Raw genomic sequence first — 25,270 nt, 5'->3', positions numbered from 1 at the left:
CTTTACAAGGCCCACTCCGGGCAAAGAAGTTTACAACAGGGGACCGCAAACAGATGTTAGTTATATGCAAGGGACCTAAAACCTGTTCCAGTTGGATGGCAGGAACGCCGAGAAAGCCTCCTTTACCAGTATGATATTGCACAGATCGGGCGTGGGACATTGCGTCCCACAATTGGTCCTTCTTCTCCCCATTTTACTGGTGCGACGAGGACTAATTTCTGCCCCATTTTCTACTTGTGGGCTGAAATATTGAACTAAGAGGTAAAATTCGAACCACCTCAGTCAGCTGTTTTTAGGCTTACTTCGGCTTATGAACACAGACCTAGCTGAAGGAACATTTTGCTGCAAATAGCTGTCTAGAAACAATCTCTACAGCAGATTCTGTAAACAGCAATTTGGCCCAGAATTGCCTTCAAAGTCAAATCAAGCCAGCAAGGAGCAGCAGCATTTTAAGATCAAAATGTGATATTGTAGGAATTGGTAAATTCCTGACGAAAATACTGAGAGCGAGTCAATCAGCTAACCAAAACGATGTTTAATGCAAACTGGTAGACGTAACAAACAAAAACACAGGAGAACAAATCAACAGGTGCTTGCTTAATGCTGGCTCCACGAGGACTGAGAAGGGGAGGCCCCTTAGTCCGACGTCATGACGCCATCACGTTTCCTGCCGTTGGGAACGTCACGTGATGACGTCATCGCGTTCGGTCTTAACCCTTTAGAGACTGCGCTATTTACATACAGCGAAAGAATACAGATTTAAAGGCAATTATATACATTCATATAAGAGGTCCTTGGTGGCTCTGCCACATGCGCCCCCCCAGAATTGTCTTTAATAACAAAAGTCAATCGAAGAGGAGGTCGGACAAGCCTGTTCGAACGACTCCTATATTCCCGGAGAGGAATTTGCTGGGCAGTTGATGAACGGGTGGCTGGAGCGATCCGGTCAGGCATGGTAGCAGCGGGCGGTCGACCACGACGCGGTGGCTGTGCGGTTTCGACTGGTTGTTCTGATCGCCAGCGCCACTAAAGAAGAACACCTCAGTCATCTGCGCACCCTCTTTCGCCGCCTCCATCAGCATGGCCTGATAATCAACCCGGCCAAATGCCAGTTCGGGCTGCAGTAAATGGACTTTTTGGGCCACCGCATCACTTCGGAGGGGGCACTGCCACTCCAGTCAAAGGTGGAGATGATCGTAGCATTTCCGCGGCCACAGTCCGTCAAGGCCCTCCAGGAGTTCCTGGGTATGGTAAATTTTTACCATCGTTTTGTTCCCAGGTCCGCGCAACTGATGCAACCGCTCTGAGGCCCTCAGAGGAAAATCGGGAAAGGAACCCGTGGTTTGGACGCCTGAGATGGATTGCGCCTTCAGAGACACAAAGGCCGCTCTCGCAAACGCAACGATGTTGGCACACCCACTGCCTGGAGCCACCATCGCTCTTACGACCGACGCTTCTGATTACGTCATCGGAGCCGTGCAGGAGCAGTGGGTCAACGGCGCGTGGCAGCCACTGGTGTTTTTTAGTCGCCAACTGCGCAGTAATGAGCGCAAGTACAGCACGTTCGACAGGGAGTTGTTGGCGCTGTTTCTGGCTATCTGCCATTTTCGTTTTCTTTTGGAAGGGCGCCACTTCACCACGTTTGTGGACCACAAACCGCTGACTTTTGCTATGGCCAAGACTACCGAACCGTGGTCGGCTCGGCAGCAGCGACAACTCACCTTTATTTCAGAGTTTACCACTGACATCCGTCACGTGGCCGGCAAGGACAACGTGGTGGCCGATTGCCTCTCGCGTGCGTCCGTACAGGCCGTCCAGCTGGGAATAGATTATTCACACATGGCTGCCGACCAAGCAGCCGACCCAGAAACTCAGGCATTTCGTACCGACGCCTCCAGCCAACAGATGTACATTTCCACGCGGCGGGTACCTCCTTGCTCTGCGACATCTCCTTGGGGGATCCCCGCCCGATCGTTCCGGTTTCCTGGCGTCGGAAAGTCTTTGACGCCATACACGGACTTTCACATCCCGGCGTGAAGGCGTCTCAAAAGTTACTGGCATCCAAATTCGTCTGGAGAGGGATGCGCAAGGATGTCCGTGACTGGGCGAACACCTGCGTTGTTTGCCAAAGAGCCAAAGTGCAACATCATGTTAAAGCCCCCTTGGCCACCTTCGAAGTACCGGAACGCCGTTTCGACCACATCAACATCGACCTCGTTGGGCCACTTCCGCCGTCACAAGGTTTCACTCACCTCCTGACCATGGCCGACCGCACTACAAGATGGCCAGATGCGGTTCCTCTGACGTCCACTACCTCCGCGGATGTCGCCAGGGCTTTTATTTCCTCATGGGTGGCACGGTTCGGCGTCCCATCAGATATTTCGTCTGACCGCGGTCCACAATTCTCGTCCGAACTTTGGAACGCTGTAGCCTTAGTTTTGGGCACCAAGCTCCATCGCACCAAGGCCTACCACCCGCAGGCCAACGGGTTATGTGAGCGCTTTCATCGGTCGTTGAAGGCGTCGCTGAGAGCCAGCCTCCAGGGCACTGCATGGGTAGACAGGCTGCCTTGGGTTATGCTTGGTTTGCGTACGGCACCAAAGGAAGACCTGCAGTCATCTGCCGCGGAACTGGTGTACGGTCAGCCACTTCGGGTGCCAGGCGAGTTCCTGCCGTCACCAACGAAGCCGTGGTCCACAGCCGACCAACTGGAAGCTCACCGGGAAGCAGCCCAAGTGTTTCAGCCAATTCCAACGTCACATCATGGTTTTCCAGCCTCTCACATCCCAATGGAGCTAATGCGGGCCAAGTTCGTTTTTGTCCGTCACGATGCCCATCGCAGTCCGCTCAGGCCTCCTTATACGGGCCCTTTCCGAGTATTGCAGGCGGGTGCCAAGAGCTTTTTGGTCGACATCGGTGACTTTCCGACGCCAGGAAACCGGAACGATCGGGCGGGGATCCCCCAAGGAGATGTCGCAGAGCAAGGAGGTACCCGCCGCGTGGAAATGCACATCTGGAGGCAGGAGGAGTCGGTACGAAATGCCTGAGTTTCCGGGTCGGCTGCTTGGTCGGCAGCCATGTGTGAATAATCTATTCCCAGCTGGACGGACGCACGCGAGAGGCAATCGGCCACCACGTTGTCCTTGCCGGCCACGTGACGGATGTCGGTGGTAAACTCTGAAATAAAGGTGAGTTGTCGCTGCTGCCGAGCCGACCACTGTTCGGTAGTCTTGGCCATAGCAAAAGTCAGCGGATTGTGGTCCACAAACGCGGTGAAGTGGCGCCCTTCCAAAAGAAAACGAAAATGGCGGATAGCCAGAAACAGCGCCAACAACTCCCTGTCGAACGTGCTGTACTTGCGCTCATTACTGCGCAGTTGGCAACTAAAAAACGCCAGTGGCTGCCACGCGCCGTTGACCCACTGCTCCTGCACGGCTCCGATGGCGTAATCAGAAGCGTCGGTCGTAAGAGCGATGGTGGCTCCAGGCAGTGGGTGTGCCAACATCGTTGTGTTTGTGAGAGCGGCCTTTGTGTCTCTGAAGGTGCAATCCATCTCAGGCGTCCAAACCATGGGTTCCTTTCCCGATTTTCCTCTGAGGGCCTCATAGAGCGGTTGCATCAGTTGCGCGGCCCTGGGAACAAAACGATGGTAAAAATTTACCATACCCAGGAACTCCTGGAGGGCCTTGATGGACTGTGGCCGCGGAAATGCTGCGATCATCTCCACCTTTGACTGGAGTGGCAGTGCCCCCTCCGAAGTGATGCGGTGGCCCAAAAAGTCCATTTGCTGCAGCCCGAACTGGCATTTGGCCGGGTTGATTATCAGGCCATGTTGATGGAGGCGGCGAAAGAGGGTGCGCAGATGACTGAGGTGTTCTTCTTTAGTGGCGCTGGCGATCAGGATATCATCGAGATACACAAATAAAAACTTAAGGTCCCGCAGCACCGAATCCATAAGGCGCTGGAACGCCTGTGCTGCATTTTTGAGCCCAAATGGCATTCGGAGGAACTCAAATAGGCCGAAGGGGGTAATAACCACTGTCTTTGGGATGTCCTGGGGGTGTACAGGCACTTGATGGTACCCACGGACGAGGTCAACCTTGGAAAAGATCGAATTCCCTGCCATATGCGCGGAGAAATCATGGATGTTTGGTATGGGGTACCTATCCGGAGTTGTGACATCATTAAGCCGTCGGTAGTCACCGCAGGGACGCAATCCGCCGCCGGGTTTAGGGACGATATGGAGCGGCGAGGACCAGGGACTATTCGACCGGCGAATAATCCCCAACCACTCCATTGCAGCGAACTCCGCCTTAGCGGCCGCGAATTTGCTGGGTTCTAGTCGCCGAGCCCGTGTGTAGACTGGGGAGCCGGTTGTTGTAATGTGGTGCTCCACCCTATGCTTGGCGGTCGTGGCAGAAAAGGTGGGCCTGGTTAACTCTGGAAATTCACCGAGAAGGCGGGTGAATTCATTGGGCGTTGGCGAAGCGCAGGAGACCGTGTGCAACGCGACTGAACCTCGAAAGCACGGGATGGAGTTGGACGTGGTGGCGTTGATCAGCCGACGATTTTTTAAATCGACCGACAAACTGTTGGCGCATAAAAAATCGGCGCCGAGGATCGCTTGCGAAATTTTGGCGGTGATAAACTCCCATTGGAAGTGCTGACCGCCGAAACACACCTGGGCCCGCCGTTTCCCAAATGTATGAATAGCACCGCCGTTGGCAGCTTGGAGGGGACAACCGCACCTCCCAGCCCGGATGTCGAGGACCGAGGCGGGAAGGATACTACACTGCGCTCCCGTGTCGCATAAGCACCGCTGGCCTGAGATGGAATCGGTGATATATAATAGCTTCCCGGAATCGCCATCGCGGCCGTGGGGCCTACTTCAGGTTCGGTTTTCCCGTCACGCTGTTGGTGCTTGTGTGTCTTCGTTGCTTTAGGCTTGAACCCGCAGGGAGGGCAGCAGCATCGGGCCTTCGGGCCGAAACGGGCGTGGTAATAACACCAACCGGATGGTGGAGGCATCAGGGCGGGGCCCTTCTGGGCGGGTTGCCTCGTGGTGGCGCAGTTTTGTTGCATGACGGCGTAAATTGTGTCGGCCTCGGCGGCCAGCGCCACACAATCCGCAGCGTCCGACCTCGCGAGGGCCGCTTGCACCTGCTCGGGCAATTGGCTCAGGAACAATTCCCGAAAGAGGAAACATTGCGGTTCTGAACCAAGGAGTGTGAGCATCTGGCTCATTAACTCTGACGGCTTGGAGTCGCCTAACCCGGGCAGCGTGAGTAACCGCCGTGCGCGTTCTGACTTTGTGAGGCCAAATACCTGGATAAGCCGCGCCTTAAGGGTGTCGTACCTGCTGTCCGCCGGGGGGTTTTCCAGCAGGCTGATGATCCTCGAAGCTGTGGAGCTGTCGAGTGCGGAGACCATGTAGAGGTAACGGGTCTGATCCTGCACTATGTTCCGAAGTTCGAACTGAGCCTCTGCTTGCATGAACCAGGAGGCCGCCTGTTGTTCCCAAAACTGCGGGAGCTTCAAAGCCACTGCATTTGCTTCCATCATGTCACTGCGTCTCGCTTCCTCCGCGAAGATCATCTGCGAAGATTCGGGGTCACCACTGTAGGAATTGGTAAATTCCTGATGAAAATACTGAGGGTGAGTTAATCAGCTAACCAAAACGATGTTTAATGCAAACTGGTAGAAGTAACAAACAAAAACGCAGGAGAACAAATCAACAGGTGCTTGCTTAATGCTGGCTCCACGAGGACTGAGAAGGGGAGGCCCCTCAGTCCGACATCATGACGTCATCATATTTCCCGCCATTGGGAACGTCACGTGACCCACGTGATGACGTCATCGCGTTCGGTCTTAACCCTTTAGAGACCGCGCTATTTACATACAGCGAAAGAATACAGATTTAAAGGCAATTATATACATTCGTATAAGAATTCCTTGGTGGCTGTGCCACAATATTGTTGTAAGTGATAGAGGTCTGAAAAGCAGTTGTTATTGTGGCAACAGCTGTAATATAGTAAGTTTTGGAGATGGTGAAGCCAGACAGGCTGCTGTTGCAAAATTCTCCCCATTGGAGCAGAATATGCCACATTCAGTAACCAATAGCAATTTAAACAATTTCACAACAGTCATCTGTCAGTGCCATAAGATTCATTTTAAATAATTGCAAATGGCAGAGTTAATGGCGGTAACTTCAACCCCCAAAAACAGATGGGTTTGGTTCGGGTGGGAAGTTAAATGTTGAAAATCTGAAACAGGAACCCAAGCCGCCTCGAAACTGCCCACTTCCGGTTTTAACGGAGGTGGGACGAGGGATGGGCAACCAATCCACTGTCAGGGACGGGTTGGTCGTTGGAATGTTTTAAGGAGGATTTGTGCCTTCATTTTTACAAGGTTTCTATTTTTAACTACTGTGTGTCAGTTTTCCCCGGCCTCGGGAAACCCGGCAAGTAAAAGGACCATGAAGTAAGTGCCTTTGCAGCACTGCTTGTGGGCCAGGAGGAGCAGGAATGTTTCCACCTGGCCCAACAAGCAAACCTGTAAACAACCCCCCCCCACCTCCACAGACCACCACCTACTAGCACCCCCCCCCCCCGCGATCTCCCTGAACCCACCCCCCCCCACCATGCTCTACGACCCCCACCGTGATCTCTACTCCCTACAACCACGAAACTTGCCTGTTCCTGGGCTGCAGCCTTTCCCGGAGCCTTCCTCATTCAACTGGCAGCCAAGTCTATCAATCAAGCTGGCTTCCAGGTGGGAAATCTGTTTATAAAATAAAACACACATGCTGTGGAGTTAAAACTTCACCGCATTTGGGGAAACAACGCTCTTCCAGGTTTCCCGACCATAACTCCTCCCCGCGGCTACGAAACCCTGCCCCAGTAAATATCAGGGACAATGGTTCACTTCGTAATAGACACAGACTACTTTATTTGGAGCTTTAAAATCTATTGCCTTTAATTTCACACTGTTAAATTTAACACTGTGTCTACTGTTAAAGTAGAATGTTCACAAGAATGCAACTATAACTCATTTTACTGTAAGAAGCTGAGATGTTAACATTTTGAAATGCAGTGCCATTTGGTAGTTTCATGAAATTGAAAAATGCCTATTTAAAAGTGTTAATCATTCAACAATTCCAGTTTTTTTATGTATGAGCCATTATCTTTAAATTTTGAATGCAAGATGGTGGAAAGCCTTTAAAACTGTCTTCTACACTGGGTGTCAATTTCCATTATCTTTAATAAGATTGTACGCCAATATAGAGAGTGTAGGCTAATATAAAATAAAAACAGAAAATGCTGGAGATACTCAGCGGGTCAGGCAGCATCTGTGAAGAGAGAAACAGAATTACGTTTCAGGTCGATGACCTTTTGTCAGAACTGGAAAAAAGAAGGAAATGGAACAGATTTTTAAGCCAATGTAGGAGCTGGGAAAGGGGGTAGGGGATGGAAGAACAAAAGGGAAGGTCTGTGATAGGATAGAAGGCAGGGCCCCAAACACCCCTTCCAGGTGAAACAGCGATTTACTTGTACTTCTTACAATTTAGTATACTGTATTCGCTGCTCACGATGCGGTCTCCTCTACATTGGGGAGACCAAACGCAGATTGGGTGACCGCTTTGCGGAACACCTCCGTTCAGTCCGTAAGGGGGACCCCGAGCTTCCGGTCGCCTGTCACTTTAATTCTCCGCTTCACTCCCACTCAGACCTCACCGTCCTCGGCCTCTTGCATTGTTCCATGGAAGCTCAACATAAGCTCGAGGAATAGCACCTCATCTTTCGATTAGGCACTTTACAGCCTTTTGGACTCAACATAGAGTTCAACAATTTCAGATCATCACCTTGGTCCCTATCTTTTTTTCCCCCACACTTATTTTTTGTTTGTGTTTTCTTTTCTTCTCTCCCACATGGCAGCTGTCTTTCATTCTGCCAGCGCAATTTACACTTCACCTAGAGCCATCTTTTGTTTCTTAACCTGTCCCATTACCATCTCCTTTTGCCTTGAATATCTCTTGATGTCTCTTAACCTCTCCTGCCTTCTATCCTATCCCAGACCTTCCCTTTTGTTCTTTCATCCCCTCCCCCCTTTCCCAGCTCCTACACTTGCTTAAAAATCTGTTCCATTTCCTGCTTTTTTCCAGTTCTGACGAAAGGTCATCGACCTGAAACGTAACTCTGTTTCTCTCTTCACAGATGCTGCCTGACCTGCTGAGTATCTCCAGCATTTTCTGTTTTTATTTCAGATTTCCAGCATCTGCAGTATTTTCTTTTTTTCTTTTTGTATTAGAGAGTGTAGGCTATTGTCCTTGATAACAGCTTGGTGGTGCGTGCATTGGAAAGTGATAAATTATCTGTGATCCCCTTGTGCTCAGGTTCTTCATGATTGAAGATGGGAGCTTCATGCTTTTACAAACCATTAGTAATTGGGTAGCAGAAAATTATCTCTGTAAGCATCTACATGAGTATTTACCATTTTGCTTTATGTAATGGCAGGTTTACATCCGGATCAAAGATGATGAATGGAATGTGTACAGGAGATACACTGAATTCAGAGCACTGCACAACAGGCTACGGACCAAGTTCCCTTCAGTGAACACCTTTCATTTTCCACCTAAAAAAGCTATTGGAAACAAGGTATGTTACAGATTTTGTAGAAATATGCACATTTTACCATTAAAAAATTAAACATTGCTGATTTTCCAATATTTGAATATCATTAAAGTATTAGTTCACGTACTGGTATTTTCATTGGAACTTTCCCATTATATTGTAGATAAAACTCGTGTTAAACTCAAGGGTGCAGCAAACCTATGTGGAAATGAGAGTAGCTTTTTCAACAGAAATAGGAAGATAATTGTTTGCTATAAAACTATTTTTTGTATTAGTTTTGAACTCAGTTTTGGCAAAATGTGTTGGTTTTTTGTACTCATTGAAGACTTCTACAATTAAACAAAATTATAGGTGATCCAAATACAACAAACTTAATTTTCTTTTCAGGGGGTGTTCTAATGCAATATTTTGCTACCAGCCACTATTATTACAGTTTAAAGGGGATTACTGCCATTTTGAAGGGCGAAGGAAGCGAACAGCCTGAAAGAGATTGAGGTCAATTTCATCACCATGCTGTCACACTCATGACACGCTGTGATATTATCATGATGCTGATGGAGTGACAGTGTTGTATGTTCACCACTATAGTTAAAGGAAAACGCAAGCAACATTTCTGTGGTGACAATCTCATTCATAATACCAGAATAAAACTGGTGGAAAATCATTTATGTCGATATTAAGCGAGGTAAAAAGGGACAAAATAATGAATCACTGTTGGCTGAACAAAACATTAAAGCGTAGCCTGTCATTTTCTCCTATAACACAGCTAAGAAATTATTCCTGTGGTAAAGTAACACTGGTGGATGGTAACAAATTGGATAAATCGTTATCAGACTGTGACACCTTTGATAATCAACTTGTGAAACTGCTTAAGAGCATGTAGCATTGTCTTAATTAACTCCCACAACTCTGCTTTCTATATATTTGCTTTATTGGGCTGTAATTTGTGGCCCCTACAGCCGTGTACGAGGTTCGCAAGCGCGAAAACCCAGAACTTGCGATCTGTCAAGAATCTTGATGGGGGTGGGGAGGAAGCGGTGGGGGGTGCTGAGGATTCATAGCCTTTTTGTAAAGAAAATACCTTTATTTGTGAAAATGTCTTTTCACGTAACTTGGAATCTGAATGAGTAAATAAAAATCTTAATAGCAGGACGATTCCTAGTCAAACCTGTTAACAACACTCAGGCCACTACAGATCAGTAACTTAGTCTTCTAGCATCAGCGCTCCATCTTTTTGCCATTTATCAGAAGACTGTAAGTGCAGTCTTTGGCACTTTGTCCACAGTGCTGTAAATATTAACTGTCATCAACCAGCTGAATATAGCATTGACTGCATTCCAGACAAAAATTGAAGACAGATTCTACTACACTGATGAACAGCTGGATAAAGAATGTCAATGTTAATTTGCATATTTGTGTTAATTTTCTACTTATGAGTTTAGAAATCTTAATTTATGACTTAAATAAAGCTAGACAATCTTTACAACCATCTCTAAGAAACTGCAGTGGAGAAGATCCTTTTAGCACGTATCTATAAAAAGAACGTTCCAAGTGCATTTACTTTAGATGTCACACAATATCTAACGTACGTTCCTGTGTCATAATTTTTTTTTTAATTGAGAGACAAAACAACGATAATCATTTGTAATCCGCAGACATTATGAGGAGCGCAATATCGGCAGACTCTTAATTAATCTTTGTTTTAACTTCCCCCCTCCATTAGACTTCGTAGCATTAAAAAGGCACACCCCTAAACTTTAGAAGCAGAATAATACATTGTGTTTTACACGATATAATGGTCCTATTCTTGTAAAACCACACATCCTCTAACGTATCATGAGCAGCGATGGGGAGATTTTCCAATTACATTGTAAAAACTTTACATATGTGTGCACATCCTGTCTGTCACACTTCTGATGTCACAAACTGCAAAAAAAAATGTGAAGAAGTAAAGACAGGCAGGGAATATTTATAAAAACTGTCCAGAACCAGAGCATACAAGCGGCACAATAGGTGCGGGCTCTTAATTAACCTTCCCACAAATAAAGCCAGCATTTTGATCTCCAGCCTGAACAGCAGTTATTCTTTAATGACCTCATCCATGTGTTCTTATCAATTAGATTTTGTGGACTTAAAGAAACGCTGATTCAGCTCAGCAGCATAATAATACATTACATGGCATAATGCATCTGTCCGTATAAAGCAACATATTATCTGATTTCCCCGTGAGCAATGCCATGGGAGATTTACTAGTGTGTGTGTGTGTGTGTAGGTCTATTAGAGTGATAGCCAAACAGGCCTGATAAAACACATTTCCTTTGAAAATGTATTTTTCATAGAATGGACTCACTGTTGTTTCCAAACAAACCCTGTAAAGTGCCCACCATTATTTGTATATCGCTCAGTCAGTGCTCAAAGGTAACATTATTCAATGCACAGCTACAATTTCTTGGTTAGTTCCTTCTTCCATTAGATTGACATTCCAGCGGAGTATTTAGTCTTCATTCTAACCTCTAGGTAATGCTAGCAATCTCCCACTTACCATTCATATTGTGTTTTAATTCTATGGTGAGAGCAGGTTGAAGGAATGTTTGCTACTGATGGTCATCAGCATCAATATGCTGCATATATTGCTCTTAAAAAAATTAATTAGAGCACTTGATCTAGCTCTGTAGGAGCTGAATTATTGCATTTTCAGAAATCCGTACAAGTAGAACATTAAAAGGAAAAGCTTTTTGAAAAATATAGTAGTTTAAAACATCTTTATTACAAGATTGTCCATTGTGTAAGAAATTAAAACACCTCACATTTGTTATTTCACAGACGGTGCAGTAATCTAAATGGTTATGGTGCTGAATTAGAAAACCAAGACATCAGAAATTCAAATCCAACCATGGCAGGTTGTGAAATTGAATTCAATAAATGTGGTAATTTGTGGACTAGCACCAGGGAAACAACCAGGAAAGCTTCTGGATTGTCGTAAAAACTTAACGGGTTCACTTATGTCCCTCAGGGAAGGGAATCTGTCTCCCCTGATCTGCATATTCAAGGCGCCTGGTGCCTGTTTTAGGCGGGTGCACAGGGCATTTGGAAGCCGCTGGCTATCAAATTGGCAGCTGATGCACTTGGCGGGGAATTAGGCACAGAAGATTACACCCATAAACTGGCCCCCCAACTCCATTTTTCGAACAGGAGTCGTGCACGACAGGTTCTGATTTCCCCCCCCAAAGATTTTAGAGATTGTGATCTGTTGTCATAAATTATTTTGGTGAAAGTAATTATAGTTAATATAACAGAGACTGTGCGTTAAATCCATTTTCCCAACGCCTTTAATAATAGTAATACCGATTTACTGATACAGTTAGACTATCCTTTATCCGAACTTCCAAAAACCGAAAACCTCTAAAAACCGAAAGTTTTTTCGTTCAGCGTAAGTCGTGCGCACGACATGACCAGAGTGGCGCACGACTTACGCTGAGCAGGGCAGAGGGTCACAGAGTTCCCTCCTGGGTATGAGATTGCAGGCCGAGCCGGGCAGTGTGAAGGAGGTACCGGGAGAGTGAACCCAACAATACAGCGGCCCGTCCGATAGCTGCAGCGGCCCGTCCGATATTCTTTTCTCCCCCCGACCCGACCCGAACCGCGGCCTGTCCGATATTCTTTTCTCCCCCCTGACCCGACCTGACCCCCGGCCCGAACCGCGGCCCGTCCGATATTCTTTTCTCCCCCCTGACCCGAACCGAACCGCGGCCTGTCCGATATTCTTTTCTCCCCCCGACCCGACCCGACCCCCGGCCCGTCTGATATTCTTTTCTCCCCCCCGACCCCCTGCCGCCGACCCCCCCGCCGACCCCGACCCCCCGCCGACCCCCACCCCCGACCCCCCGCCCCGCCGACCCCCACCCCCGCCGACCCCGACCCCCCGCCGACCCCCACCGCCGACCCCCCGCCCCGCCGACCCCCCCCCCCGCCGACCCCGACCCCCGACAAATTTCCCAATACCTTCTGAAATCCAAAAAATTCCGAAAACCGAAACTCAGCTGGTCCCAAGGTTTTCGGATAAAGGATAGTCTACCTGTAGAAGAGAAGAGTGGATTAATAAGAGTGGATGGTCGAGTTTCTCCTGCTTCAGCAATAGTTGGCACTAACATGACATTGTCAATCTGATTTTTTAAAATCTGACACAACTGCAATCCTGAGCTTGGTGTTAGAAGTTCCTGAGTGAGTCCATTCGCATTCTGAGCTATAACCTCCAAACTAGTTGGCCAGAGAATGCTTGCCCAGAGAGACAAAATGCTCCACTTCCCAGCACTGCCATCATTCACTTTGCCAAAGGCTGAAATTTGTCAGGAAAGGAACAAAAAAGAAGGGGATTTCTAAATAAAGAAGCTGAATATTGGTGTGTGATACTGACATTACCCTCAATGTGTGCTGATAATTCTATCCTGCTCTATAGTGCTCTTACAGCACCAGTCGTGAATGGAGAATAATGTTAATATTAAATCTCAATTAAAGTCTTGATAAAGAGCAGGTAAAGAGTAATCATTCTTTGCTGTTGCAAGCCACTTGGTTTATGCAGCACTTTTAAGAACATGGCAAAATTGCTGACTTCTATCGTGGATGAATGGCCATGACAAAGCTCCAAGTCCCTTTCTGACTTGTAATCGTTGACTACTGTATTCTGGGCAGAGATAAAGTCAAATTAGATTTGGTTTTGGTTTCGTTCAAGTGCTGTCTTTTACCCTCGAGTAAAATTACTATTAACAAGCGTGACTTTAAAAACTGATAAAACGCCAAAGGTTTATATCAGCAACAAAATGAATGAAATAGAGTTGAGATCGTTTTTTTTAAACTTCCTTGGTGTGTGTGATAGGATAGGTTAATCTGAAAAAGCACATTCAGATAGTGGGTCTCTTAAGGTTTATTGAATTCCGAGAAATTGCCTTGTTAGTGGCTGTAGAGAGGAGAGAAATGCAATTCAGTCACAAGGCACACAGAATATCTGCAGTCACCAAATGGGCTTGTAGGATAGACAAGTTTCAGTGAGCAGCATACCACCAGAAAACTTATACTGGGGCTTCAGAGAGATTAGAAAGCCAAAATAAAGAAATATTTTGAATATGAAGGTTTCTGAGGCTGTAATTCAATCAAAGGGGCATTGCATAAAGTAATTTATACCTCAATCTGTCATTAGTGATTTTTTTTCCCCACTGGCATCTGAACACCAGAGATTACATTCCTGCCTTCCATTTCTCTTGGGTAACTTATATAATTATATTTTATATAATATATACTGTTGTGAATATTTAGGGGGAGAAATTCGGTTGGTTGCGCCACCCATTAGCGCCTAAAGTGGCTGAGAAGTGGGGCGCTAACCAACTAGCGCCCGGGCGCAGCGAACCCTGCGCCTCTTCCCATATTGAGCGGACATTTAGCACCGGCGCTAAATCTTAGCGCCCGCTCACGGGCGCAGGCAGATCATGACGTCATTTCAGTGTGCAACGCCTTTTGGGCGCTTTGGACCGGAAATTCAGTGGCGCCCCCCTCCGTTCTGCCTGGCGCTAATGAGGACAGCTTACCTGGAACGTTCCCCAGTCGCTGTCGGGCTTGGGGGGGGGGGCGTTCTTTAAAGGGGACTGCTGTGGTATAAAAGCGGCAGCCATTTTTGGAGCACAACTTCTTCGAGAGTTACAGAGAGTTGCTGAGCTGCACATTGAGAGCCATTTCACCACTGAGCCAGCGCTGGCAGAAGAACTTCAGCCTTCTGACCATCACCTTGCTGTTGGTGAGCATTTCAAACGGGGAAACTTTCTGTGCGCACTTATTATGGGGGCTGCTTTGGAGGGGAACGTCCTGCTGCTGAACCATCTGGAAAGGGCACAGAGACGCAGGGAGAGAGGGGCAGGCATGGCCAGATGGAGGAGGGCCAACAGACGTCGCCACACCAGACCGTACGCTGTCAGGGGTTTCCGACAGCAGTTTTCCTACATGAACATGTCAGAGGAGTCAGAAGGCTGCGCTTTAGAAAGGAGGTGGTGACTGAGCTGTGCCACCTGCTTCAGTCAGATCTGCAGCCTCAGATAAGGTGCAGGACATCTCTGTCGGTGGCTGTGAAGATGACTGTTGCCCTAAACTTCTACGCAAGCGGCTCCTTTCAGGCCGCAACTGGGGACATAGCTAACATCTCGCAGTTTGCGGTGCATTGCTGCATCCGTCAAGTGACCGATGCCCTGTTTAGAAGGAGGCGGCAGTACATCTCCTTCCCAATGACCCCGGACAAGCAGCAGGAGCGCGCAGAGGGCTTCGCAGCAATAGCGGACTTCCCCATGGTGCAGGGTGCCATTGACTGCACGCACGTGGCTTTGCGGGCACCTGTATTGAATCCGGAGGAGTTCCGCAACCGCAAGGGGTTCCATTCCTTGAATGTCCAGCTGGTCTGTGACCACCGACAGCTGATCCTCGCAGTGAATGTGCAGTTCCCAGGCAGCAGCCACGACACCTTCATCCTGCGCCAGACTTCTGTTGCAGACCTTTTCGAGGCCCCGGCTCACCCAGGAGGCTGGCTTCTCGGGGACAAGGGCTATCCTCTGTGCCCGTGGCTGATGACCCCACTCCGTTCGCCCAGCACCCCTGCTGAAGAACGCTACAATGCGAGCCATCAGGCAATGAGGAACATTGTGGAGCACACAATCGGTGTGCTGAAGCAGCGGTTCCGCTGTCTGGACCATTCCGGAGGAGCCCTGCAGTACTCGCCTGAGCGAGTCTCCCACTTCGTGGTTGTATGTTGCATGCTGCATAACCTCGCTATCCTACGTACCCAGCCAATGCCACCAGACATTGAAGCACCAGCAGAGGAGGGGGAGGAGGACCAAGATGGGAGGGAGGCACAAACTGGAAGGGCCGTCTGTCAGAGGCTGATCAGAAGTCGCTTCTAGGCCCCTCTCATGGAATGCTTGCTGCCATTCCAAGAACAGGAATGGAACCGTTCTGATACCCCAAAGCCTGTGAAGGGCAAAATGCATGTAAATAGCAGACATGGCCATTGTAAATAAAGAAAGTTGTTTATTGTACAAAATGTGCTTCCTTCCAACAAGACAAAGCAATGGCAACAGAAAGCAAAACTAACACACTGACACATAAGTGGCTCGCACACCTGGGAGACTGTCCAAAAGATAACTAATATTCAGACCAGTATCCTTGGCCTTGATTTCTACAAATAAGACGTTTCAGCAGCACCTTCTACTCTTTCCCCCTTGATGGTGATCTGCTTCTCTTGCGAGATTGGCCCCTTCCCTCCCTGCAGCTCCTCCGTAATGGGACCCCAGTGGCTGGAGCAAGGCTGGGGGAGGCCTGCTGACTGTCCGAAAGCGCAGATGCCCCTGAGGGATGGCCTGGAGGGCCCGGCTGCTGACTGCTCCAACTGTGCATGGGTGGAAGCAGTCTGTCCTGCAGGTGGTGGCAGCTGCAGTGGAGACGTGCCAGCGGTGGCATCAGGAATGCTGTCATCCTGAGAGCAGACAGCAGCTCCCTGGTCGGCCGACACACTGGCACTCTGACGGGGCAGCACCGCAGCATGCGCAGCAATCGGATGGTCCACAGATTGCTGGCCTGCTGTGGTGCTGCAAGGGCCCCGGGTAATCCTGCCTGATCCAGCAAGGGTGGCAGCAGTCAGTGGTCGCGTGGCCTCAATCTGCGTCTGCATGAGACCGGCGAGTGACTGCGTGGCAGCACTCAGCAGTTGCGTGGCAGGTGCCAGTGCTTCGGTGAAGCCCTGGACAGTCCTTTCCTGTGCTGTCCCGAAGTCCTGCGCACTCCTTGCCTGTGCTGCGCCGAAGTCTTGGACACTTCTTGCCAGTGTCTCGATGGATTCAGGCATCCTTGCCACTGCAGCCATGAGCTCAGTGTGCCTCAGCCCAGCCTGGGTGCTCATTTCTGCGAGGGCACGCACCTCTACTGCGCTCTGTGCAGCAGCACTCGCGGCCTGACTCGCCCTCCGGGGAGACGGCCCCCGAACTTCCCTACCCCCCTTGCGTTGCTGCAGCCCGCTGGTTCCTGGAGTTGGTTCCTCCTCAGAGCATTCCCCCCTGCTCCCCTCCAGGGAAGTCGTCTCCCCAGTCTGCAGATGGGCTGGCTCGCCTGAGGGTGGTAGGGATGGTCCAGATTCCTCCTGCTCGTCGCCTCCAGAGTCCGTGGCAGTGGCAGTGGCAGCTTGAGGGCACGGCTCCCGAGCTGGTGATGCAGCATCTGAAAGCAGGGAGGTTGAAGAGTGGCTTTAGCGAAAGGACAGGGTGGCAGCAAGGGATGCATGAGTGCTGCAATGCACTGACTTGGGTCCAAAGTGAAAAAGCATGCAGGTGGGGGGAACAAGTGGAAGGAGAGAGTTCAAAAAGGTGATGACCTTACCATTGCTGTGCACAATGGGGTCGGCAGCTCCACAGGTGACAGGACCACTCATCTGGCTTCCAACAATCTGGTGGACTCGCTCCTCGAGGTCTGTGAGGGTCTGCAGGTGAGGCCGGCCTCCTCCGGTACGAAGCTGCTCCCTACGGTTCCTGACCAGCTTGGCCTGCAGGAGAAAGGACGGGAAGTGATGAAACATGCTGCCCTGAGCTGACATTACATGCCCCCCATGGTAGAATAGCCCTTACATTATGCACTGAGCTGAATGTGCGTGTGTGTTTCCAGAAAGGGCCATGGGTGCTGGCTGGCAGATGGCCATTGGGGCTTCGCGCACCCTCTGGCCATAAAGTCAGGTGCAGATGGAGGGATGAAGATGATTGTGAAAAAGGCACTCACCCTAACGACCCGAGTGAGGTCGTTGAACTTCTTCCTGCATTGCACAGGAGTCCTGGGCACCATGCTGCTGGAGGTGACTCTTTGGGAAACATCCCTCCAAGCTCTGCGGTATTCGCTCTGATGAGGCCTCCTGCCATTCTTGGGGTACAGCACAGCTCGCCGGCGCTCCACTGCGCCAACCAGAGCATCCAATGCCCCATCGCTAAAGCGCTCCGCTCTCTGCCTGACCCTCTCCATGTCTTGGAAGTTTTGAACGCCACAGGTAGGTCACCGCCGATTTTGAGGCCTACAAGACGCAGAGTGTGGCTGCTGATGTTAATTGACCCGCCCTTTTAAGAGCTAGCCGGCGCCAGCGTGTCTCGGGGAAATCGATTATTGACAGCACCTGCGCTGCGCCCGGCCGCCGAGAAATTGAGTAGCGCCGCCGGGTTAGCGCCTTAAGAGTACCGTGCAACGCCTGATTTAGCACCGCAATCACCTTCAGGGGCGCTGCAACCCAATATCGCTCGAGGTGGCGATAAATTGCGCCTGGCGCTAAACTTTGCGTACCGCCAATACTAGCGCCCCAAACGGGGCGATACCGAATTTCTCCCCCTTAGTGTTCAAATTTAGTTGGACATTCTCCAGCAGTTTTTCTTGATATTAAAAATTTACTCAAAACGGTGGGAAGCAGTCGCACTCTTCAAGGTATGGCACAGAGTTTAATCAGTGCGATAACGGTCACCCTGAAGGATAATCATGGTTATTAGCCAGGTACTGCAATGTAATCCTTCCATTTTCTGCAGGAGTTTATTGCTTCATATTCTCCACAGAATATATAACATATTAGTACAGATTGATCCAAAAAAAACAGCTTAAAAGATTTCTTTGAGTGATTGACTTTCCTCAGGGAGAATCTGTATGGAAAGAAAAGTCATTCAGGTATCAAAATATAGATACATAACTGGCACAAGGGACATGGAATTTGCCCTACAAGTGATTGGGTCTCAAATCCAGTAATAGTAGCGAAAAATCATTTCTAAACACAATGGATATTTGCCTAGTCTTCTGCATCTTTCATTTGTGCATGAATGCGATACAAAATACTTATTCTGTTTTTCCCACACACGTAAGTTGTTAATCTGTTAGTGCTTTAGATTTCATAACATATTTTTGCACAAGAGATGTTGGCACTGGGCAGTCAATGATGTTTGCACTTTGGATGCTCATTATCAAGCATCAAAAGTTCCCAGGTTAGACATAACTCAGCAGATATAGTGTGACATTCCTATTATTCTGCTCCAATAATGTGTCTTGATGCCAACCCACCCCAAATGCACCAGTATGAAATGTGAAAATGCTGGAGTCCATCATTAAGGAAGTGATAGCAGGACATTTAGAAAATCATAATATAGTCAAGCAGAGTCAGCATGATTTTATGAAAGGGAAATCATGTTTGACAAATTTGCTGGAGTTCTTTGAGGATGTAACGAGCAGGGTGGATAAAGGGGAACCAGTAGATGTCGTGTATTTGGATTTCCAGAAGACATTCGATAAGGTGCCACGTAAAAGGTTACTACACAAGATAAGAGCTCACAGGATTGGGGGTAATATATTAGCATGGATAACTAACAGAAAACAGAGAGTCAAGATAAATGGGTAATTTTCAGGTTGGCAAACTGTAACTAGTGGGGTGCCGCAGGGATCAGTGCTGGGGCCTCAACTATTTACAATCTAGATTAATGACTTGAATGAAGGGACTGAGTGTAATGTAGCCAAATTTGTTGATGATACAAAGATAGGTGGGAAAGCAAATTGTGTGGAGGACGCAAAGATTCTCCAAAGAGATATAGATAGGCTAAGTGAGTGGGCAAAAATCTGGGAGATGGAGTTTAATGTGGGAAAATGCAAGGTTATCCACTTTGGTAGGAAAAATAAAAAAGCAAATTATTATTTAAATGGGGAGAGTTTACAAAATGCTGAGGTACAGAGGGATCTGGGGGTCCTTATACATGAATCACAAAAAGTTAGCATGCAGGTACAGCAAGTAATTAGGAAGGCAAATGGAATGTTGGCCTTTATTACAAAGGGAATGGAGTATAAAGTAGGGAAATCCTGTTACAACTGTACAGGGCGTTGGTGCGAACACACCTGGAGTACTGCGTACAGTTTTGGTCTCCTTATTTAAGGAAGGATATACTTGCATTGGAGGCAGTTCAGAGAAAGTTCACGAGGTTGATTCCGGAGATGAAGGGGTTGTCTTATGAAGAAAGGTTGAGCAGGTTGGGCCTATACTCATTGGCGTTTAGAAGAATGAGAGGGGATCTTATTGAAACATATAAGATTCTGAAGGGGCTTGACAGGGTAGATGCAGAGAGGATGTTTTCCCCTCGTGGTGGAATCTAGAACTAGGGGGCATAATTTCAGAATAAGGAGAAACCCTTTTAAATCGGAAATGAGGAGGAATTTTTTCTCTGAAGGTTGTGAATCTTTGGAATTCTTTTCCCCAGAGAGCTGTGGAGGCTGGGTCATTGAATATATTTAAGGTGGAGATAGACAGATTTTTCAACGATAAGGGAGTCGAGGGTTATGGGGAGCAGGCAGGGAAGTGGAGTTGAGGCCAAGATCAGATCAGCCACGATCTTATTGAATGGCAGAGCAGGCTCGAGGGGCCAAATGACCTACTCCTGCTCCTATGCCTTATGTTCTATTTCCTGTATTAGCCATTTCTGACTGAGATTGTTAACTTAATCCCAATTTTAGTTCTGTGCCTCCCGGGCTGAGAATTGTAAGACTAATGGGAATGATACATTATCAAGAACATTCATGAAGGGCACCTGATAATTCTTAACCCCTTTACCATAACTTCTCAACAAGGATCTGACTCAGGTTTATCACCAAGTCTATGCCTAGGAGGTCATGATGCCCACATTTGGTTAACTTAACTATTTTGCATGAAGCAGTTCTGGTTGTATTAGCATTTACACTACCAACCTCCACCAGGATCCACCTAAACTACTGAGTGAATGAATTAACCCTTTCTTGCCAATTATCAAAGAAGTCAGACAACAAAGCAAGAACTAACACTTGTTTATTAACCTTAGAATCATAGTTAGCGGCACTTAGACATTGAGGGGTGGAATGTCCTGTGTATTTGCGCTTAGAGACGCATGTAAACGGAGCGTAAAGCAAATACCCTTAAACAGGTGTAAAAATAAGCTTAGAATTTTAGCCGGAGCAGGAAACAGTCATTTTTCTGGTGTATTATTGCAATGTGTTTTTTTTAATTATCCTCACTGAGAACTGCGCTGCATTATCAGTTTCTTTGAATGCATTTTGGTGGCATCAGTATAAGTTACATTTTAAAAATTGAAAAGCTTCCACAATTGTATATTCTTAAACAGGCTGTGCCATATGTGCATGAGTGATGGTTAGATGGCTTGAAACTTCAATTTTCATACTTAAAAAATATATGGTGTGAATTCGCCGTTTTCCTTGGGCCCCAGTTGTTTATGCTGATTTTCGCTTATTTATGCTCATTCTTATGCTCCGGCATATACTAATAAGATTGCCAGGAAATTTGGGTGTAAATAGACATCAGCAAAATGGGCGCACAAATGTGTGTAATTTCAGGTATCATTTCCCCCACAGGAAATTCCACTGTTGAGTAGGCAAAAAATTAGTAGATGGGGTTAATTGATGAAATAAATAAGAGGTTACAAAGGCAATTATGTCACTGTGATTTAGCTGTAACTTCTTGCTGATTATTAATTTGTAGCTGTCAGTGTTGAGATTGATATAAATTGGTGAGATTAATTTAGGATTTGACTTCTTGCATATCTGATAAATTAATCCTGCTTGCCTTTGTACGGTGCTGCTAGTGATTCTAAATTTGGAGGGACTGGAGCCAGTGCCTATCAATGTGTTACCAATAAAATCAACAACACATTTTACAATTACCAGGTTCACATGAAGGGTTAGTTTTGTTCTTGTTGCCTTTGTATCTTCCTAATGCCGCATTTTTTTTTAAAGATATCACCAAAACACTACAATAATTAATACTAGCAAACCATCTTTATTCAGAAGTGTTGCATCTTAACTGTTGTGTTGTTTTGGAACCTGCTCCAAAGAGTCAGACTCTTGCAAAAAAAAAATGTTTGAGGTGTCGTCACAAAGTTGCCTAGCACTATAAATTGGGCAGCTCCAATCAATCTACATTTGTAGGCTGGATTATGGTACTGGAACTCTGCATAAATAAACCTCGGGTTAAGTAGAGCTTGTAACTATGTATAGATGCTTTCTTCCACAGGCTGGCTTGGGACTACTTAAAATGGAGAATTAATTGAAGTTTACTTTGGATGTCCCATAAAAACTCTCTTTCCTGATTTGGCGCTTAAATATTATTACACAGTGTTTTATATTTTGTTAATATATACACAGCCAGCTAAAAACATAACTGCAAAGGAAGTGTGCTTTCAAAATTTACAAAATGCTTTAAAATTCTTTAAATGTAATTGGGAAACTCAAAGATGAAACAGTTAGAAATGTGGATACAAGCCCAGGATGTAAATCATGGCAAACAGCTCTGCAAACTATTTTATCTGATCAAACGGTTTATATTCTACTTCTTCCCTTCCAAAATCCATCACATATGCAGAATATTCATACTTGGAGTTATTAGTTTAGGGAATCGCATTAAAGTTATACAATTCTAGAATTATTTTGCTGACTGCCATTTAATATTGAAATAAATGTTCACAACCATAATTAGGGGGTATTATTAATTCAGAAATTTATTTTAAACAATTTAAAGGTGCATTGCTTTGTGTTTTTGACTTTTTTAGTTTGGGCATGACCAAGAGAATAGACAATTTGCTCACCAGCTTGCATGAGAATGGGCAGGGTTCTCCCCATTGATGTGCTTTATGTATCATGCTTAAGAAAGAAAAAGAAAGAAAGACTTCCATTTATATAGCGCCTTTCACGACCACCGGATGTCTCGAAGCGCTTTACAGCCAATGAAGTACTTTTGGAGTGTAGTCATTGTTGTAATGTGGGAAACGCGGCAGCCAATTTGCGCACAGCAAGCTCCCACAAACAGCAACGTGATAATGACCAGATAATCTGTTTCTGTTATGTTGATTGAGGGATAAATATTGGCCAGGACGCCGGGGATAACTCCCCTGCTCTTCTTCGAAATAGTGCCATGAAATCTTTTACGTCCACCTGAGAGAGCAGACAGTGCCTCGGTTTAACGTCTCATCCAAAAGACGGCACCTCCACCTTAAGATAAAGAATGTATGAAAGAAACTAAGAGGGCAACATTTAGCTGAGGTGCTAGTGTTGCAATCACCTTCCAGTGCTACACACTCTATAAGGAAGTAAAAAAGAATATGAAGCTTCAGAATAAGTAACTTTACTTCCAAATCCTATACCTGTTGTCACAGTACCAGTCAGTACTAAGCAGACAAAATGTCTCGAATAAAGCACCTTTTTGCCAAATGTTGCTTTGCTTAAAGCTCATGGAAGTAAATCAATTATATATTTTTTTGAAGTTCAGCCTATTAAGTGTTGACCCTGAAACATCACTTCAGTTCTATAATTTTCCAATATTCAATACAGATGTGTCTGTGTTCTTAATTGTGTATGAGAACCCCATTGCATTTTGTTGGATGAGAATAAGTACAGTATCATCATTCTTCAAACATCATGAGCAGAGACATTTATACCTAATTACCAGTTTTTGTCATAGTAATTGGAATAATTTGGAGCATGTTCAAATACATCAGCTTTACTCTAAGCGCACATTTTATATTGTGAAAGCCTGTTCAAGGATACATTTATATTTAAAAAATGTAAATTAATCATGAATATGGGGTCATGGCTAACTTTGTAGATTATGTATGTAGTGTGATAAAAACCTCTCTTACACATAGCTGGCCAGCTCTCAAATGGTCTTCTCTTCCTTGGTAAAGAATTTTAACCTTCTAATTTGTTTTAGGACAGCTCATCTAAGTTAGCTTAATTAACTGTCTTTTGATGGAATGTCTAAAAGCCGGCAATAATACCTTAATGATGTGCAATTTCTAGATGGATATTGGCATTGGTGTGATAATTAGCATGTGTCACTTCTAAACCAATTCCAAGTTTAAATTGCAGTTTTGTACTTATAAGGTAAAGCATTAGTTTCTATATATTGCAAATTAAAAAAAATATAGCATCTGAAATATTATACAATAAAGTGTAGTGTATATAAATTATTCTGAGCGTTTAAGATGCTAATTATGAATTTTGTGCCTTTTCACATTCGTAGATTTATACTTCATTTAAGTTTGAAATGTGTTGGAAACCTGCTGTGCACCCAAGCATTCACATTGAAATAATGTCTATATGACCTGTGCAATTTGTTCCAAAAACGTGTGGGTTATTTCTGCTTGGTATGTTAAATTTTCACACTGAGAACACCAACTACCGGAATATTTGTTGGAAATTTTTTTTTTTTTAGAAATGGCTAATGCATAAACTGTAACATATTTTGAGTAATGCAAATAAAAAATGGTACATTGATATACATCAGTCAGGGGACAATTTGACAAAGTGGGTTCAAATCCAGTTCAGGCTAATGAGATGGATGTATCCTTTGTTGCCTATAAGATCTCTGTGTGAAATTATTTTGGGCAGTCACAAGCCAGTACTTAATAGGTTTAATTCCACAGCAAAGAACGGCCCCTAATTTGTCACCGAAGTTGCCTGTTGCAAATGAAATCATTCACACTGGTTCAGTTTAGAGTGCTCTTGTGAAGTTTCATTTAAGGCAAGTTGTCGGGAGACTTTACTCTGCATTCTGTTTGTGCAGTATGTTATGATCTTGGGTTCTTGCTCGGATAGTTTCCTCCTGCTGAACATCAAAGACCACTCCCATGAGCAAGGTGCTGCCTAAATGCACAATATCTAGCAATATAGCATGCCCAGGGATTGAACAGAATCCCTTGTTACTATGTCCAGCTTGCTTGATATATCGGAAACTGTTACGATCTTCTAGACTTTAGAAAACAGTAGACTAAGCACTCCATCAGACTGTGGTTTAGGCTATATACTAATAGATGGCCAACAACGAGAACGGCACAATGTGTCAAGTGCACATAGACAGGTTAACAGAATGGGAAGACAGCTAGCAGATGCAATTTAATGCAGAGAAGTGTGGGGCACTATATTTTCAGAGGAATAGGAGTATGCACTCAATGGAATGATACTGAAGGAGGTGAATGAACAGTGAGATGTTGGGGTACAAATACATAATTCTTTGAGAATGGGAGGGCAGGTACATCAAGCCATAAAAAACATTCAATATTATTTTGGGTTTTATAAATAGGGACACAGAGTATGAGTAAAGTGATAATAAATTTGTAGAAGGCAACGGTTAGGCCACAATCAGAATACTATGTGCAGTTTTGGGTGCCCCATTAAAGAAAACTGTAAAGAATGTACAAGATAGATGATACCAGAGTTGAAAAACTATAGTTATGAGAGGAGACATGCGATACTGGAACTACTTCCATTGGAGCAGAGAAGGCCAAGAGAGGTTTAATAGCGATTTTTTTAAATTATGAAGGTTTTTGATAGCGTGAATAGGAAAAGGCTATTCCCTCTGGTTGGAGAGTTAGTGACAATGGGTCATCAATTTAGTACTGTCATTAAGAAAGTGGGGAGAAATGTTTTTATTCAGAGAGTTGTTTGAAGTGGAAGGCTTATCCATAGGAAGTAATTAAGACCGAGATTATTGCACTATTTTTAAGGGAAAAATAGCTAAATATTTGAAGCAGAGATAGATACATAGCCACAGGGAAAGCATAATGCTCTGTTAA

General features: G+C 46.0%; 1 protein-coding gene across 6 annotated transcripts in view; it reads left to right on the top strand.

Annotated features, from left to right (window-relative positions):
* snx29 (sorting nexin 29) overlaps positions 1-25,270 on the top strand; it is an 880,052-nt gene that overhangs the window by 731,545 nt on the left and 123,237 nt on the right. For all 6 annotated transcript variants that reach the window (XR_015079957.1, XM_086000767.1, XM_086000763.1 and 3 more), the window contains one exon: positions 8,514-8,654. Coding sequence is in view for 5 of the 6 variants with exons in the window: in XM_086000767.1 (XP_085856893.1) it covers positions 8,514-8,654 (141 nt within the window). In the remaining variant the exon portion in view is untranslated. The remainder of the gene's footprint in view (positions 1-8,513; positions 8,655-25,270) is intronic.

Source organism: Somniosus microcephalus, chromosome 11 (assembly GCF_052327205.1).
Source record: "Somniosus microcephalus isolate GS21.2 chromosome 11, FLI_Smic_1.0, whole genome shotgun sequence".
Taxonomy (NCBI): Eukaryota; Metazoa; Chordata; class Chondrichthyes; order Squaliformes; family Somniosidae; genus Somniosus; species Somniosus microcephalus.
The sequence above is the reverse complement of the archived record's forward strand: the minus strand, read 5'-3'. Positions and strand labels throughout refer to the sequence as shown.